Raw genomic sequence first — 18583 nt, 5'->3', positions numbered from 1 at the left:
TTCTTGTACTCTTTATATATTTAATTTATCGATTTCTTCACGGATCCAGTTATTTTAAAAAATATGTTTTATTAGTGCTTAGGTTTAGCATTTCATTTTGTATTTATACATAAAGCACTATTTCGTTATAAGTTTACAAAAATTAAGACATATATTTTTATACTCTCTTTGGTTTAAAATTTAACATTGATATAAAAATGTCTCATTATATACCTATTTTTTTCTTTTTATATTAAATACATTTATAACCTGAAAATATTCATCTTTTTTCTTAATTATATAGATATAGTTATAACATTTATATACATAAAAAGACCTAATCAAACTACTGTTCATAGGGATTTCAGAAAAAGCATTAATTAAGTACGCTCAAGTTATTCATTCTTTTTAAATGCACTTTGATCCATGTGACATTTTTTTTTGTTTTTAAAGAAAAAGAGGAACAAAGAAGAAATAATTTTATCTAGAATCTAGACAACTATGAACAGAATTACCTTTGTTTAAAAATTTTCATTTCTTACTTTAAGGCAACCAATCGTCTCCATTTGTGACAACATTCATTGAGTAGTAGAAAAAGCTTGTAATCAAGAAGTACAAAATTACAAGCACAAGAGAAAACTGAGTCCGGTTTTACGTATGAAAGATAAATCTTTATAATAAAATCATTCATACATTCATGTTCGTTAAAAAAAACTATTTGAATTTTCTATTTGTTTTTTTTTTGTTATAAAATCATTAATTTTTTCCATCATCGTCGTATTAAAGCTATGAAATTTTTTTATGGTAAACTAACTCTAATTTAATATAGTTGACAGTTTTTAAATTTAATTTTATAATTGATCTCATCTTTGGGATGATCCATAACTTACACGTATTATTACAAAGTTGTTTATCTCATAAAACTTTGTTTTAGGTATTCATCACAAAAATGTCCTGAAAAAGGTTTGTCAGAAAAGGAAAGAAAAATAAAATTTAATTAAATTTTTAAAACGTTTCATTATTCGTATACTATATGTACAGCAGCGTGAGCAATTTTTCTTTGCATATATGATTTTTCAAGATAAAAAAAAATAAATTGCCAATTAGGGTAATCATAACGCGTTATATTTACAGAAGTATTTGTTGAAAAGCATGAGAAGCATTTACGGGATTTCAGTAAACCAATTATGTTATGTAAACTATAACTTCATATTCTAGCTATAAATGAGTGTTACATCTATGTTTCCTTTTATAAAGCAACATAAAGTAATAATAAAGTGGTGCATTTAATATCATCTAGCATTGGTATGCTATATGTATATCACTTAGTTTTATAAAGCTTTGTTTATAACTACTATGTGCTACGAGTGTACAGGTGTATTTTACAAGAATTTGCAAATAAAAAAGAATCTAAAACTCGCTAACGTGACACTTTCCATGGGTATATTAACACACATGTAGTCAGATGCGTTGCAATGATAACCAATTTTGCAATAATTTTTTCGTTTTTGAACTGCAGTACGCACCCGATTGTAAAAAAGAAGTGTCAAATGATACAAAATACATGTACTTAGATTAAAAACTAATGTCTTACGTGTGTTAGACATTGATAAATAATATGTAAAAGCAAATTTAGCTATATCTATCTATGTCTAAAAAAATAAAGACACAAACCAAATAGTAATATTTTGTGTAATTTTACTATTCTGATAAATCAAATACAACTGACTCTGGCACAACATGATCTAAATCGAGACGATCTTCGGGACCACGAAAGCATAATATCCAACTAGATTTCATAGCAACACTATCTCCCGTTGTATTTTTACATTGATTATTTGTCATGAGAATTGGCTCGGGCATTAATGCGGTTGTTGTTGTTCGTGCACGATTAAAATTATTGTTGGTCGTTGTCATCTGCTTACAATTCGATCTGTTTATGATAGAAAAATTGAAAAAGAAGAAAGTTTTCTAATTGTTATCTTCTTGATCAGAATTATCATTGTTTTAATTATCATAAGTGTTATCATGTATCAACGAAGCGGAACCATTTCGTTTGCATTGTTAAGGCTCTGTTTTGTCGTACTATTATTACGTTTGTTGTTGTACCTATCAAGAACTTCAGCATAGTTGGCTGCTTCGGTATCTGCAGCAGTATTGTTGTATGCCGCCGAAAACATTGAAGGACGACGTACCCAATCATGATGTCCTCGAATTGACATATAAACACTGAGGCTTTTCAATAAGGCAGCTCGAACCTGAAAAGAAAACTTGATATACATATGTACGTCATGAGGAAAAAAAATTCTAATGTATAGATTTCTCGGCAACAAAAACAAAAGAACAAGATTTTATTTACAGTAATCTCTTTTAACAAGAGATGCTTCAAGAAGTACTTCCATCATAAAATGCTATGTACATTTAACGTTAAGAATATATGGGAATTTTTACATTTTCATATGTAAGCCCGAAGCAGTAGATTTCCCTTTGTACACTAATTTTGTTTCTCTTTTTGTAGATGCATGCATCTACTTGACTTACCTCGCCATTTAGAAAACAATAAAGCAATGAAATCAAAAATCCCTGAAATGATGTGAGAAAATGGGTTGTGTAACTCCATATGGCGAATTCAAGAGGTGTTCTATCCACAACATTTATCATATTGAGAGCATTTGTTATGCCTAATAATGGTAAAAGAACAATTGCAGCTCTAACAGCTTTTCTCACTTGTTCTACATCGCTTGTATGACTTTGGCGTAACTTGACAACCAAAACCCGAATAATATTTAGTAAAAATACAAGATTTAACTGAAAAAAAGAATTGTTTTTGGAAAATGTTAATCAGTAATTAATATTTTCTTACAATAATGATAGCTAATCGCGGCCCTTCTAAAATCCAGTAATAAGGCGTCAAATTGTAAAGATCCCAACATCTGCAAAGAATATAAATAGTTGGTAAGTAATGAAAGCAAATAATAAAACCTTAAATTGTGGACAACTCAATAAAAGAATAATAAAGAGAAAACCCTATTATCCGAAACAATTAAAATTAAATTTATTTGTTTTAATAAGGTAGTAAATTATAAATTTCTTGGAAATGCAGAGAAACTTTCATTCAATATTTATTGAGCTTTGAATGACAACCTTGTTTTATCTTTTTCTCTGTCAATAATGTAATAAAATACTTTCTGAAGGTAGAATAAGAGGAATGACTGCATTCAATTTTCATGTCTACATTTAAAAAAAAATGAAATCCGTCATAAAACCCTTTTTGGGGACAAAAAATATTGTGTTACATAAGTTATTAAAAATTTTCCTCGTTATTTTTGAACTCTGTCACATTGAAATAACGCACGCGTTTCTATTTGTGTTTTCACGCATCTGTTGATTACTTTGTTTTTCTATTCAGGTGTTTAACAATGTGAACAATGTGATTCAAAAGCAAATGTTACACTTGTGTAATTCAATTGCACATAGACTTTTACAACGAAATTTAATTATGTATGCAAAATAATAAATATATGGAATAAATCACATTGAAGCAAAAAACATCACAAACATATCATATTCATGTGTGATAAAAAAAAAATTTATATTTTTTGAACATAAGAGTACATTGTCACGTTTTATGTGATGTAATCACATTTTTGTAGATACATTTTAGTACTGTTATTACTTACTGTCGTGTCTCCATATATTTAGCTGTTGCAACTGTCCAAACTGTTGTCATCAAAATTGGTCCTCCCCAACCTAATAAAATGTACATTTTGTGTGGAAATCTGCCTTGAAATACCGTAACAGTTACAACATTATGCAGATATAAACCTTCAATGAACATCCACATGAACATTGCTGTTTTTGCATATTCCAACAGGACAATTGATGACTCGCATAATATTGGCTATAAAAGGTTATAATAATAAAATATAATGTTAAAACAAATTCCTCTGACGTGTTATAAAGATTAACTTAAATATTTATGGGATAATATAAAATACACACAAGAATAAAATCAAATTATTGCGAGTTTAAAATATTAAATAGAAATACTAAAAAAAACAAAAGATTTAAGAGAAAATATTTGACGAAAACGAAATGCTTTGCGTATGAGCGTTAAAGACAATATTTAACAAATAAACATTTTCACAAGCTGTCACAACATTATGTTTGGGGATTGGAAATATTTGTTCGGAAATATATAACTAAATATTTATGAATTTCAAGTAATTCAAAAAAAACAAAAATGTGAATTATACTTGTTGTTACATTTAAATAGTGTTAAAAAGTAAATTTATGTGAAATAAAAAAAAAAATTAAATATAAAAGTAAAATTTTTGATGATCAGTTTTATTTAATGAAAATATTTCAAATAAGAAAAACAAGATAATTTTTCATTGAAAATAATGTATATTTTATTTACGTAAAAGTGATTGTTGTTAAAAACATAAACATAAGTTTAGAAAAATAAATATGATTTATAACGTAGGTATATCGTGCGTTATGATTGTTCAGAAACCATCAAAATAATGAAATTTGTATAGTTCATTTACTTTTGCAGCATTGAAAAAACCTTCATAAAATAGAAAGTGCAACATTAGTAAGAATTCGTTTTTGGCGAGAGTCATGTCATATTGGCACACATTTATTTTTTACATAGTCATACCCCATTCGAATAGTTTGTAAAATAAAACTTGTTGGAAATAAGCATCTACTTTCTTTTTTAAATTTATCACATACTTTTCACACATTGCATCATTTCTATCTTCTCTTTTCCTACATTTTTTACATGTAAATGCATGGACATTAGTAATCACGTTTTTCACATGCAGGAAATTGTAAACGTTAGGTTATTTAGACGGTGTTTCTGTTTTCCAAAGAAAATCATAGTATACATAAATAAAAAAAAAAGAATATTTTGATTTTCATCAATTTTATAGCTGACTACAAATTACAATGTAATCAAATTCGATTATTTTTCCCATTTTTTTTTGTATAAATTTGAAGATAAATTTAATAAAATGAACAAACATTGTAGTCAAAAAATTTTCATAACATCCGAAAAAACACATACATATGTTTGAATAGTGCATTGGATTCGATCAAATTTTACAAAAGTGAAAGAGAAACCATTTATGAATATCATCTATGACAACTTTCATTCTTGTGACACGACATGAGGAGCAATGATTGCGTTTTTATGTGTCTAACGTTTGATCTCTCAAAAGTGCAAGGCAATATAAAAAAATTGAAGTGACACGCACACAATGTACGAGCAAGGATAATCAAGGTTATTGTATGTACATACTACATTAATGAAAAGACCACACAAAATCGAACAAAGCACGAATAATGTGAATTATGAGAGTACTTTTGTATCGATTTCCTTTTCATATACTTTTTTTTTTCAAAATTTCTCATTCATATTCATAAGAAGAGACAAAAAGTATTCAACAGTCGCTCATATGCATGCATTCGATTATTTTGCATAATGGGTTTATATCAATAAAAAAACCACGCTCTTGGGATAGCGACGATGCGAAATTGTGCTGCAAATAATACATATGATGGAAATGTTGTTAGTAGAAAAATGCAGATACACTGATATGTAATGTATGTAGGAAAACTCAATTTTTTTTTACAGAAAAATAAAACAAATCTCACCGTATTACTGATACCATTTCTGTGTGGATCTGTGCCCATTAAGTCATTCGTGTTTCTCAGAATCGCCTGATCAATATACTTTGTCAATCTTATTATTACTTGTACTATCATCGCAATGAATAAATTCTTGTGAATTTTGGTTCGGTTGTTTCGAAGTGTTCTTTGTTTTGAATTGTGTTTTTAAAAAAAAATATTATTCAAATTAAAAAAAAAGTATAAAAGATTAGTTTTTCTGACTTACCTAAATTGGCAAAATATAACTAATGATAAAAGAAGCGCTGCTAAGGATATACTAAATCCTACCATTTCTAAAATTCTCGTACGTTCTGCTATGTCTATCTTTTCCTGTGCATAAAGAAAATTCAATTAGTACTTAGTCATAGTTTCATTAGGATTATATCAAATATGCAGATATGAAAGTAAAATTTTTCATACGGCGAAATAAAAACAAAAAATTTAAATCTGTTTTTTCATACAGTATTTTTTTTCAAGGTTTCACAATGTTTTTTTTTTAGTAAAAGAAGAAATTTGAAAAACGACGAATGATAATGATAATTAAGAACAAAACATAAGTACAATTTTCATATTACTTAGCTTATCTATGTCGAATGAACTTGCTCATCTTCTTACAAACTCATTAAGTATAAATCAATATATCGAACTTGTTTAATATGCATTATGAAACGTTCATTTTCATATCTTAATAGTGTTACGGTATTGTTTCAACTTACATTCATGTGTCCTACTTGATCCAATAGCTTTCTTGCTTCTGGTGTGAAACATGAGGTATAGTTGGTCCATCCATTTGGTTGATTTTCACCCGATTTTCCTTCCCATTTTCCTTCGGCGCTACATCGCCTCTCTGCAAACTCTACAGACATTAGATAAACAAAGAAAACAATTAAATTCGTATGTTTATTTGATATTAAAACGATTAAAATGAAGGAGACGGTTTGTCGTTGGTTAAACGACTCTTTGTTTTTTTAATTCTTTCGTAATAAAAAGTGAAATTTACGATGTTTGTTAATAGTTTTTTCTCTCTATTATAATTGATTACGACAACATACCTAAATACAATGATAATATATAATATTGCGTCTCGCTAAGCTTCTCTGTTGACAATTGTGTAGAAAAAAATTCAAGTATTACGTAAACAAGTAAGATCGATCGTTAAGCTGAATTGCGACAGCAACAAGTTTGCTTCATTCAGAACAGAACATAATAATAAAAAAAAACGAAGCTATGCCACAAACATCTTAGAAAGTTTCTTCCTATTTAAAGTTAAAAGTAGTTACGATTGAAACAAAAAAATATCCTTCTGAACGTTTTCATGCTGAACTGTCTATCCAAACAATTTATGTTACACAAAAGCTGAAAGCAAATGAACGAAAACTCTTTTCTTCAAATTCTTTTGTTATTGTTTAACATTCATTTACACTCAACTCAAATGCAAAAATGAAAATTCACAAGATCTGGTTAAGACAAAGACCGCAATTGTATGGTCTTTTGTAAGTCAGTCGAATGAATACATTTTTCCCTCTTTTCTCTTATGGAGTCGGTCTAAAGTTAATATATATGTAAAAATGTTTTTCCGAGTGCTCACTCCCGACGAGTTTTTTGTCATTTAATGCCAGTATTTAGCAAAATGCAGTCATACTTGAAAAGTTTAATGTGTCAATGTCAAAGGCTGTATTTTAATATGCTATATTTCCATTTGTATGTACAAATCAAAAAAAAAGAGCAAAATCCATTAAAGTTATGGTTTAAGTCAAATACAAGCCAATTAAAGTGTAAAAAAAAAATAAAAAGTAAAAAAAGTAACTGAATGCGTTTAAAGCTCGAAATTGACCAAAAATTACGGAACTTTGTTGGTTTTGAATGTAACATGTATATCAACACGTCGACACGTACATCAATGGATTTCTCCACGCTACATATTGAAAAAAAACTAATGTATACATAAAAAATTCCTTTCCCATTCAGGCGTTTTTCTACACCCTTAACTGGCTTAACTATGTAATTGGAGAAAAAGAGAACAAGAGCATAAAAAATCCATTTACAAGTATCCTCTTAATATTATGAGATTTTCATTTTTTTTCTATTCATTCATACATATTACATTTCATAATAATAAGTTCTTATTTTTTTATCTTTTCAAATAAATTTACATAGCTCAGCAAAAATTTTTGACTTTCATACTTGTAGAAATATTGAGTGTCTTTAGGATTAGACCATCAAGATATATGCGTGAAATGTTCAAATAAGATGTTCGTAACAACAAATAACAAAACAATTTTGAAGTACATAAAATGTCGATACTTTGGTTCAAAGTATTTGTCATCAAACAGAGTCTACGAGCTCTTCAGAGATAAAAGAGAGTTAAACGACTTCATATATATTTTTTGATTCACACTCAATTTTGAAGCTCGATTAGAAGTCAATGGTATTTTCGATATTACTAATAGAGTTGTTAGAGCGTTATAAGATCATGTTTCACACTTTTTTTTATATGAGAGAAGCGTGCTAATGTGAATTGTTTACGTGACTTGATCTTTAATGAATTTTCATGGTAAGCATGGTAATGCGTAATGTCAATTAAAGTAAAGGAAAAACTCACTTATAAAGTTTACAGAGAAAACAAAGATTTTTTAAAGAACTTGACGAATATCTTAAAAATGTTAAATGAATTACTTACTTGAACTATCGATTCCCGGCTTGGAAGGACATCTTTGCTTTACGATTGTTCCTGCTGGCGTGGGAGGCCAACATAAAACTTTATCCCATGTCCAGCTACAAAATGCAACTAAAACAAACAATTTTTTTTTATAAAACTTTTGCAATTTAATTACATTTTATTTGATAACTGGCGACTCTGAAGTCATAAATCACTCATTTTTTTCAGAGGAAAATTTTAATGTCCTTATAAAAATTTCTTTTAGAGTTAGAGTACGTGATATGAAGGATTTTTTTTAAAATGCATAAGATAGTTTAATGATGCATCACCGTTTTGATGAGTTTTGTTTCACATGATTGATAATGGTCCGCATTCTTCAGATCATTAAAATGCATAAGACTATTTTGCGTACAAATAAATGGAAAATATCAAATTAAAATTTCGAAATGTAACAATAACAAGAAACAGAAGTTTGTTGAAAAATTTGCATATTATGCAAAAGCAACCTACTCGCAAATAAAATCCTATGATACTATATTTGTTGTCTGCTTAATGTTAGACTTGACAATACAACAGAAATAAATGGTCTTTGAAGAGTTCAAGACAACGACATGCATAACCAAAAAATTTAATACTTTGGGTGTTTTACTTTTTGGTTCTCTGCATATACTTGCTGAGAAAATATTTGCATAGAAATTCAAGAAATTCGAAATTTGATTCGGATTTATCCTGTTCAAGTTTGTGATGCATTTGTTCGTTTGTTTGTATATTATCTATTCTTAATGCTGAATATAGAAAAGTTTTTTTTTTCAAAAATTTGTCATCATTAAGATAGTTTCAAACTTACCTGCTGATGTATAATCCTGATACAATGAGGCACATGTATCTGCAGTTAAATTCATCGAGAGTGTTACATCGGTTGCAGACAATGTTGAGGTCATCATTTCGATTTATTATACTATATATATGTGCAAAAATACTCAATTAAATTCTATTTTTTTACAATTCATGATCTATTATTGGGATATCATCATTCTTAAAGTTTCCATAGGGGAAATTTTCTGTTTATAACAAGTATGCGTTGAATTAAAATATCGTGTTGCATCTGATTTCTCATATTTTTTCATTGAGTGCTATCTGAAATGAATAAAAAAGGAAAATATTATTTATAGGCTTGCACAAATATTGGCAGACATCGTTCTTTAAATAGACTTTTCACTTTGTTTGTCTGTAATTTGAGTCATGCGTGAAATTAAAGGTAATTTTGCGTTCACGTGCTTGAAGTAAATTTGTGTGCGTGGTTTTGTTCGTTTTACATTTCATTAGGCTCATGTGTCAATCAAATTCTTTATATTACAACACATTAGGTGTTTTCACTGTCCATCACATATTTTGCACATGTGAAAAATATTCTGACTACTGAGCAGCAGTTTGCATTTTCCATCGAAAATTTTGTGTTTATATCATAAATATATTATCAATTGATTTTACTATATGATTACGCAAATGAAATTGTCTGTCTATGATTTTGTTTATCTAGATATTACAAATAATATGAATGTATTTCTACTACAAGGTAACAATGATAATAATTAAAAATATAAGATTATAGCTCATTATCCACGAAAATTCAAATATATTGTTTAGCATGGGTAGAAACCTTGCTCTTGACATTCGCTACGTATTGAGTCATCCTACAACGCTTTGGAAACACATGTTTGTTAAATGCTTTATTAATAACAACTGTAATTGATTTATCCATATATGACTCTATACACAATTTGGCAATAATTCAAACTAACCATGTTATTGCACTATGAATTATAGTGATTTATGTAACTGTGAGGTTAGTCTTGTCACCAATTCAAACATAAAAATCGATAATAAGTGAATTTAAGTATTACTTAAAAATATTTTTTGAAAATGAAGCTTAAAATACTTCTTAAAGTGTTTCAGTTACAAACGTTGTAAAATCAAGGTCACAAAACTCTCGGAAAATTGTAGCTTACGACATTGATAGTATTCTTTTTTCTAATACAAAAAGTTTTATGTTTGCACATGTCAAAAGTGTATATAGATAATTTGTTTATTTGTTTTTCACACTCACTTTAACACACACATACATTTTATGCATGAAATAAATATTTACACGAAAGCCGAATGCAATTAAAAAGTTTAGCACTTCCCATTTCTGCACACAGTTTTCCTCTCAATTGGGTATTTCAGTCAAAATATGTTCAGATAACATAACTTCCTATTTTGCTTTTCTGCGTTGGTCGAGCATACTTCTTTCTAAATTCAACAAGTTCATTACCGGTTAACCGGAAAGTGTTCTGTTCAGAAGTTTTACCAAAGTAATAATTTTATGTTTTCTGTTACTTTACAATGTTTATTCTTCTTGAAATCTCGTGTGTTTATTGAACTTATTATTAGTACAAGCACTCAAAAAATAGCCGTCAAATATAAAAATGCCTTTATTACTTTTTTTTTCTTGCCTACAAAGCGGAATGTTCACACATTAAAAAAAATATTCGAATCATTGATTTACGATTTGTGAAAATATATGCAAAACTCAGATCGGATATGTGTACGTCAAAAGAAAACAAGACGGAAAAATGTTTATTTTTGTTTTACTTTTGTGTTTCATGGAAGTTTGAAAAATTCAATTTTTCGTTGGTGAATTTTTTTCATGGGTCATTAATTAATTAACTGTTTTTTTTTGTTTAAATCTGCAAACAAGGAAGTTTTTTAAATAATTAGCCTTGGTTAGAAGTGACAAAAATACAACAAAGATAACATATAAACATGTTACAAAGCTAATATTTGTTTTACGAAAAAAAAAAAGTCGTTGCGTAAAAGGTAAGTTAATATATAATTTTTTATTATAAAAACCTGTCATGATTTTTTAGGAGAAGAGAAGATAAATTTCAATTCTATTACATTTTATTTTATGTACATACCTCGCAAAAATGCAAAAATAGTCTGGATTACGTTGGCAAATATTTAGATAGAAAGTACTCCCAAATGTCATACGCATGGCAAAATATTTTCTTACCTAATACTTCTGTTTATTGACTGTAGAATTATCAATTTGTTTGCTGAGGCTTATAAACTTTTGAGCACAATTGGAATGAAATAAGGTATGCGCTTACGATAGTGAAAAATTAAAATTTCTTTATCTGACAGTTTCATGCAGTTCAGTTTTATTTAAATATCGTCTAGTCTTAAGCTTTGTTTTTTTTTTGGACGACAATATTTTTTTTATTGATTTTTTTTCCTGAAAAATTTGCGTCATTGAATATAATATAAAACAATAACAAACAAAAGCAAAAGAGATTTAATCTGATTCTTCCTTGTCGTTAATAGAAGGTAAATGAATATAATTATAATAAAAGCCTGAGCCATAATTAATTGTGATGAAATCTTAGAAGTGTAAAAACTGTTTGCGATGAATTAAAACAATAGAATAAAAAGAGTAAGGTCACTAAACACAATCAATTTTTAATTTTAAGCTTATTTTTTGGGTTTCTCTCGTCAAAAGGAAATAAAGAAATATTTTCGATATTTTTAAAAAGTATTCATAACTTGTTTGAATGATCAATTTTATTTATTATTTTTTCCTTTAGCATGATATATTCCAGAACACAGGAAATATTGAAATTCTTGAATTAAAGTAAAAGTGGATGAAATCTACTATCAAAATAAATAATATATAAATTTGTGTTTTCCGTGGAAAATCTCTTTAAGTGCATCACATTACAAAAATAAACGAAAAATATTAAATTAAGAACTCGCAGCAAATAACTTGTTATGCAGAAAGAGATAAAAAGAATTATTTCACGACTGTTCATTTCTTGATTCCATGGACAAGGATTCAACGTAGCCTTTTACAATCGCTCTGATGTAAGACACAAATACATAACCACAAATATACATTGAGATAAAAGTCCTTACAGCAAAGTAGTTAATCAGTGTGACAAAAGCAAGCAATCTTTCACGAAACTCAAAAGAATTGGATGGTAAGTATACAAAATAAGGACTTTGTGCAAATATGTACTTTTAGATTTTTTTAATTTGGAATTTAATTTTAAAAGAGATTCTTCGTCTTTTTATTTTAAAGTGTATCAAATCAACAAGATAGATTGTAAAAGTATACCGACAATTTGATACACTTGATAGAAAAACTGGATGGTAAGAAAAGGTAAGAATACAAAGTAGATGTGTTTGAAATAAATATAGAATAAGTTAAAGATTTGGCACAGAAGAGAACAAAAGTGTGCCAAGCTCATTTTTATTTGTCAACTAATTGTTTGCATTTCGAAAAATCGTATCAATGTTTTTCATTTAAAACGTCGAAATGAATTAAAAGACAAAATTTGAAAAAAGATGGAATATTTATAACTAAATTGTTGATTTTTTCGTTTTTTTTTTTTTTGAAAAACATATTTATGAGATAAAAAAATATTGTTTGATTGAAAAGATTTGTTCGGTAAAAATTTGTTAAAATGAAAGTATAGTATATTTTATTGCGAATTTTAAACTTCTAAACAAGATATTTTCAAACTTTTCTCAAACTAATTGTCTGTCATGATTATGTCAAATCAATCGAAATAATTGAAATAAAAATAGATGGAAAAGTCTTATGTAAACATTGTCACTGCGATTTTTATTATAGTTATAACAATGAATCAATCGTTTTCAGATGAAATTGTGTATTTTTCATTTCAATTTAGATACTCGTCATAAATATGTTCTATAGTATGAAAAAATAATATCGCGTGGGTAAAATAATGTTTAAAAAAAACAAGTCTCTGTGTTTTATCTGGAGCAATAAAATATCACTTTATCGCAATGTTAAAAGAAAATGTCTTGAATCCTCTCCTTTGCAAGTATGTATTCTCATACTTTTGTTGTATTTCATTGAAAAATAAATGAAAAGACATGTAGAAAAAATACAACAAGTATCGAATTATTGAAAAGAAAATTAATAATGACAGTGACTTCTTTGTTAAAAACGACAAAAAATGTGTCAAAAAAGAATTGAAATGAATAATGATAGAAAAAACGAGAATCAATCGTTTGTGTGATGTTTTTGCATGATTACACAATAACATAATAATATTCACATATACTTTACATGTGACGAGAAAAACTTGTATCCATCCATCAAAGCGTGTGATCATCAAAAGAATATCGTTACTTCGTTCAATACCTTTGTACATCATTGATATAGGAAAATATCAAGAAGAGAGTTGACTATGTTATGCAAAGAATCAACGAATTGTACTCGAGAATCTATCAGATTAAACGGTTAGTTGATGTAATATTGAATAGTCAATAAAATAGAATCTGTGTAAATACAAAATAACAGCAAAGTAAACTGCAATCATTGGTTATAAAAAGTAATATGCAATAACTTTATGATCCTCGGAAAAATTATATGCCATGCAAATAAAAAGAGAAAAAGAATGAGAAATGGAAAAATTAAACAAAACTATGTGATAATAGACTAACGAGAAACTGTTATTGGAAAATGTAAGAGATATGTCTATATTTGAGATGCAATCATTCATTTTGTAAATATTGATAGTAATAACTTGAGTTGCAATGAATTTCTAACAATAGAATACTTCTGCCATTGATATAATAAAAAATGACGCAACAGGTGAGCTATGATAACATTTTAAGCTCTTTTCAATAGAATAAAAATGATTTTGAAGTATGTTCTCTAAATCGATCTCATTTTTACTTAAACAATATTGATCATAATCTTGTTAAGTTATCTTCATAACTACAACCCTTGGCACTGATATTATTGCAATTTATAATTTATTATCTAAAACAAATCATAAAATTTAACATTTGCTAAAACTTAAGCTATTTGTGAATTCTAAATCACATAAAAACTTGTAAGAACCATTCAACATATCTGACAACAATTTAAAAGTTTGAATTTTTGGACAACTAACAATTTTGTTATAAAGTGTCTTTTATGAGACACAAAAATCTCACTTGAAATATTTGTAAACATTTGCTCGTCATCGCAAAAAAAAACAAGATAAAATCTTTGTAGTAAAGTATTTGAAACATAAGTGCAAAAAATTGTGCAGTGCGAGATAGAAAAATGAAATCGCTGCTTTTCAACGATTTGTTAAAGTTTCGTTGTCGTCATCTTTTTTGTTTCTATGTCAATTTTAGTTTTTTGTTCAATAAATGAGCAACGGGAACGCAAAATGATTTTAAAGAAGTGAAAACTTTTGATGTTTTTGCGATTGGGGAAGAATTTAAAAAAAAATCTTTAATTTAGGATTTATAATTAGAATTTAGAGCTATTCTAACCTGAATTTTTATTTTATTTTACTTAATTTACTTTACCTGATAAATGTTATGGTCCAAAAAGAGTAATATAATAGAAAACATATCACTGTAAATTTGCTATTTTTAATTTGTCTATCATTTTTTTTTTGTATTAAATTATATTTATTATTGTAGAGTTTTTTTTAAAGTACTATTTATTTATTGTGCCTGTTAAAATATTCTGCACTATCACAACAATTGTCGATTTTCAATTCAATTTAAATTGACTATTTTTTCGTATCTAAGCACAAGTATTTACAAACATATTAAAAGTTTGTAATATTTTTTTTTTAAATTTATAACTTTACATTCTAAACTTGTTTAAAAGCAATTAAGATGCGTTCAATTACAAACTATAGTTTTTTAATATGGTGTTGTATTACCATAACTTTTGTGTGATTTTTACACATTTATTTATTTCTTTATATGCATATCAAAATGCATACAGGTTGATATTTCTTATTATAATAAAAATAGTTTGCAATAACTCTTCTCATGTAGAAAATATTCACTTTTTTAATTTATCATATTACACAGATAAAATATATCCGATTAATTTATTTAACTCAATTGCACTCTAATGCTTACACTTGTAATGTCTTCAATATATTATATATTTTTAATAATATAATTTTTTTCCTACGTTATTGTTTAAGATGTTGATTCGACGACGGCCCAACGCAGACTAACTCTTGTGCTAACTTGTAATTACGATTAAATACACTTTAGAACAACAGTCTGTTGGGTGTTTTGTGCGTAACGAAAATGTATTGTAGATATGTTATAGCTGATTGTAATCATGAGAACGTGTCTCTATAATGTATGAAAATGTAAACAAATGAATTGCGCATGGCTGAGATTCTCCCGATTCGCTCATACTACGATTCACCGATTGTAAGATGCAACAATTTGTTCAACCGATTGCCTTTCTGATCACAATAATCTATATCATTATGATAAACCTGAATGGATCAATGGTCATCAGAAGTTTTTACTGCACCATCTATAAAAATAAAAAATAGATAGTTACGATAAGACAGTTTTTTGCTGAACGAAAATTAAAGACACTTACTGTGTGAACGTGAAAATATTACAGATACAGACTGCTTATCATCATTGAACGTTGTCCATTTACTCAATGTCAATACAATAAACGACGATAGACAAAAAATTTATTGCTTGCGGTTTTTTTTGTGATACATGTCATAAGTGTTATTTTTGGGACAAAAATGACAAATTTTTTCAAAAGAAGTCAATCCAACTATATCACATTGTTATAGTATACTTCAAACTATACAAAAAAGAATGAATAAATGATGTGTATATATTATGTTATTATAATGGACCATTGTTAACGATAAAGTGTTGCTCTTGAGCGAAATTTGGTTTGTATGTAACTTTGTCATGCATATTGTTCATGTATCAAAAACCATCAATTATTTCTACCAGATCCTTTTTGCATGAAAAAATCAACGATATTTTTCACTTGAAGGATTTATTTACAAAAAGATTCCGGCAAATACTTATCTACCTATTTGTTCTTACTCTTTCTTGTTATAATGATGGTTTTCAAATTTATGAATAAAAAAAAGAATAAAATAAGTTTGAAGTATCATATTAAGGTTCATGCTCCTTTTCCTCTGATGTGTTTGAATTCAATGAAAATTATTTGTAAGGTAAATTTGTAGTACTGAAAAGATTTCCATAGCGTTTTTTTCGCCCAAGTTTGTCGTTGTTGGTTATTTTTCGCAAAAAAAAAAACAAAGAAATGACGTCAATCGAGAACATTCATTTCAGAAAACCCGAATATTGTTCTGTCGTTGTCATTTAAAATAATAAAGGAACTCATTTCAAAGTTTTCCATTGAAATAAGAACAAAATATAAAATAAAAAGGTTATATTAAAATGGTTAGTACAACTTTTTTCACATGGTCTGCAACGTGATAATTAATACTTGTTTCGTTATTTCATAAAAATTATAATCAAATATTTTTCAACGTGTCAGATCAAATGAAGACCGATGGTTTGGCAATGTCAATTTCTATGTTTCGAAACTTTTGTGAAGAAAACATCATATTTAATTGTTTGTTGAACACTTTTCTTTCATATTCAAACTGAGATTCTAAAAGTGTCAAACAATTGATTCTTACGTGATGTCGCAATAGTGTGAAATATGAAATCTTATAAGATATTATTCATGTAACTTGGTAGTAGTCGTTTTAACCGCAATCGTGATGCTATTGCAAGTATTTATTGTTTATAATAATAATAATTATTGAGTTCCATCAACATCATCATAATCGCAATAAACAACAAAAGAGTAACGAATTATTGCGTGAAATTATAAAAGCGCAAGAGAAACACTGATTAAGAATTAATTGAATAAGTTTTGATGTTATTTAGTCTTATATAATAAAATTTCTAAAAAATTCAACAAAGTAATTTTGAAGATTTAAGTATTGAGATATATATATTTTTTTTTGTTCAACTTTGGTTTTTTTCTTTATCTACAATGACTATAGCCATCATAGTTCATATTTTAGAAAGTTCTTTTTGCTTCTGTTAAACAATTGTATTGTATTGTTTGCATTTTTCTATTTGATAAAATGTAGAACATTACCTTGTGGTTGCATAACAATTATAAACATGCGTTTGTAAATCACGTGGACAGAACATTCTTTATTTGTCCTTTATGCATATTCAGTGTAATCCAGTGAAGGCTTTTATTCAACGCAAAACTTTTTCATGCATGAACAAATTAATTTGCACCAGAAATTTAAAGGATTATATGTTTTTTCTCTGCAATCAGAATCATATAATTTATACACAAGTTTAAATTGTGCGTCAATTTAATCTCATTGTAACAAAATGTGACAAAATCAATTAACGTTCATCCATAGGCAATGAAACAGTGTAATAAAAAATGTCACAATTTTAATATGCAAGGATCAAATAATAGGAATGAACACTAAGTTATATAGACAAAAAATAACAATGCTTGTCCTTAAAAGAAACATACTTCTGTATATAAACATCACAATCCTCTCAAACTACCGAATGAGATTTAAATATAAACATTCATTCAAACTTTCGCGAATAAATTTTCAAGTCTGTTTTCCAAAACTGGCAAGGCATTGTATAATTTTCCTCACTACATTGCTTTTATAACAAGCTCCAAAATATAATCAGGTCTCTATACTTGTGGAAAAATACACGCTTCTTACTCATTTTACGTACTTCTATTGTATAAAGTATTGTGTGTGAACACAGAGGGCACATTCAATATTAAATTTAATTTGATGCATTTCAAAAGAGTTGGCGTACACTGCAAAATGTTTTAACAAAAAGAAAATTACAAATTTTACTTTTTTGTTGGTTTTGTGTAAAAAAAAAAAAAAATAGGGAACACAAATTAATTTTTGATGTTAAACTAAGCAAACATGATTTCTCAAAGTAAAATTTTGTGGTATATTGATGGTCTGCTTTCCTTTTTTTTAAATAAAATAAATAAAAGTAATAAAAGTTTAATTTTTAAGACAAGACAAAAATACTTTGTAAATAACGAAAGACTGTAAAAGCAAAACTTAGATAAATATAGTCCGAAATATCAAAATAATTATTTACCTATTTGTGTTTAAAAGTGTTTCAATTAGTTTTACAATTAATTTATCATTTATTAAAACATTACATTAAATGCACAAGTGAAACAAAAAGATGTAGCAACAACAATTCAATGTAACCATTTTTAAATGAAAATATTCTTTTAAATATACTGCGCGCTATCTATGATAAATAATGTACAACATTTTCAAAAAGTTGTTTTCAAATCGATCGCATAATATATTTTATGCTATAATATATTTTTTCTTATTCATATAATGTATTTTTTTAAAATCATATATTTTTTTATTA

The 18583-nt window shown here is 27.3% G+C and overlaps 1 protein-coding gene across 4 annotated transcripts; it reads right to left on the bottom strand.

Annotated features, from left to right (window-relative positions):
- Window positions 1-800: 800 nt before the first annotated feature.
- LOC134827385 (PDF receptor) lies at window positions 801-14848 on the bottom strand. 4 transcript variants are annotated; one of them, XM_063839993.1, is made up of 12 exons: window positions 14690-14848; window positions 9162-9451; window positions 8336-8443; window positions 6372-6511; window positions 5882-5985; window positions 5641-5800; window positions 3660-3880; window positions 2843-2912; window positions 2521-2787; window positions 2089-2237; window positions 1654-1912; window positions 801-933 (listed from the first exon to the last, which is right to left on the bottom strand). In XM_063839993.1, the coding sequence occupies exons 2-11, from the start codon at window positions 9256-9258 to the stop codon at window positions 1681-1683; spliced, it is 1548 nt and encodes a 515-aa protein (XP_063696063.1). In that variant the 5' UTR covers window positions 9259-9451; window positions 14690-14848; the 3' UTR covers window positions 801-933; window positions 1654-1680. The 4 variants fall into 4 exon arrangements, with proteins under 4 accessions (XP_063696063.1, XP_063696064.1, XP_063696065.1 ...); XM_063839994.1 differs by having other exon boundaries at window positions 9162-9447; XM_063839995.1 differs by having other exon boundaries at window positions 815-933; window positions 1682-1912.
- Between the last annotated feature and the right edge of the window lie 3735 nt (window positions 14849-18583).

Source organism: Culicoides brevitarsis, chromosome 1, assembly GCF_036172545.1.
Source record: "Culicoides brevitarsis isolate CSIRO-B50_1 chromosome 1, AGI_CSIRO_Cbre_v1, whole genome shotgun sequence".
Lineage (NCBI taxonomy): Eukaryota > Metazoa > Arthropoda > Insecta > Diptera > Ceratopogonidae > Culicoides > Culicoides brevitarsis.
This window is presented reverse-complemented; position numbering and strand designations above follow the sequence as displayed.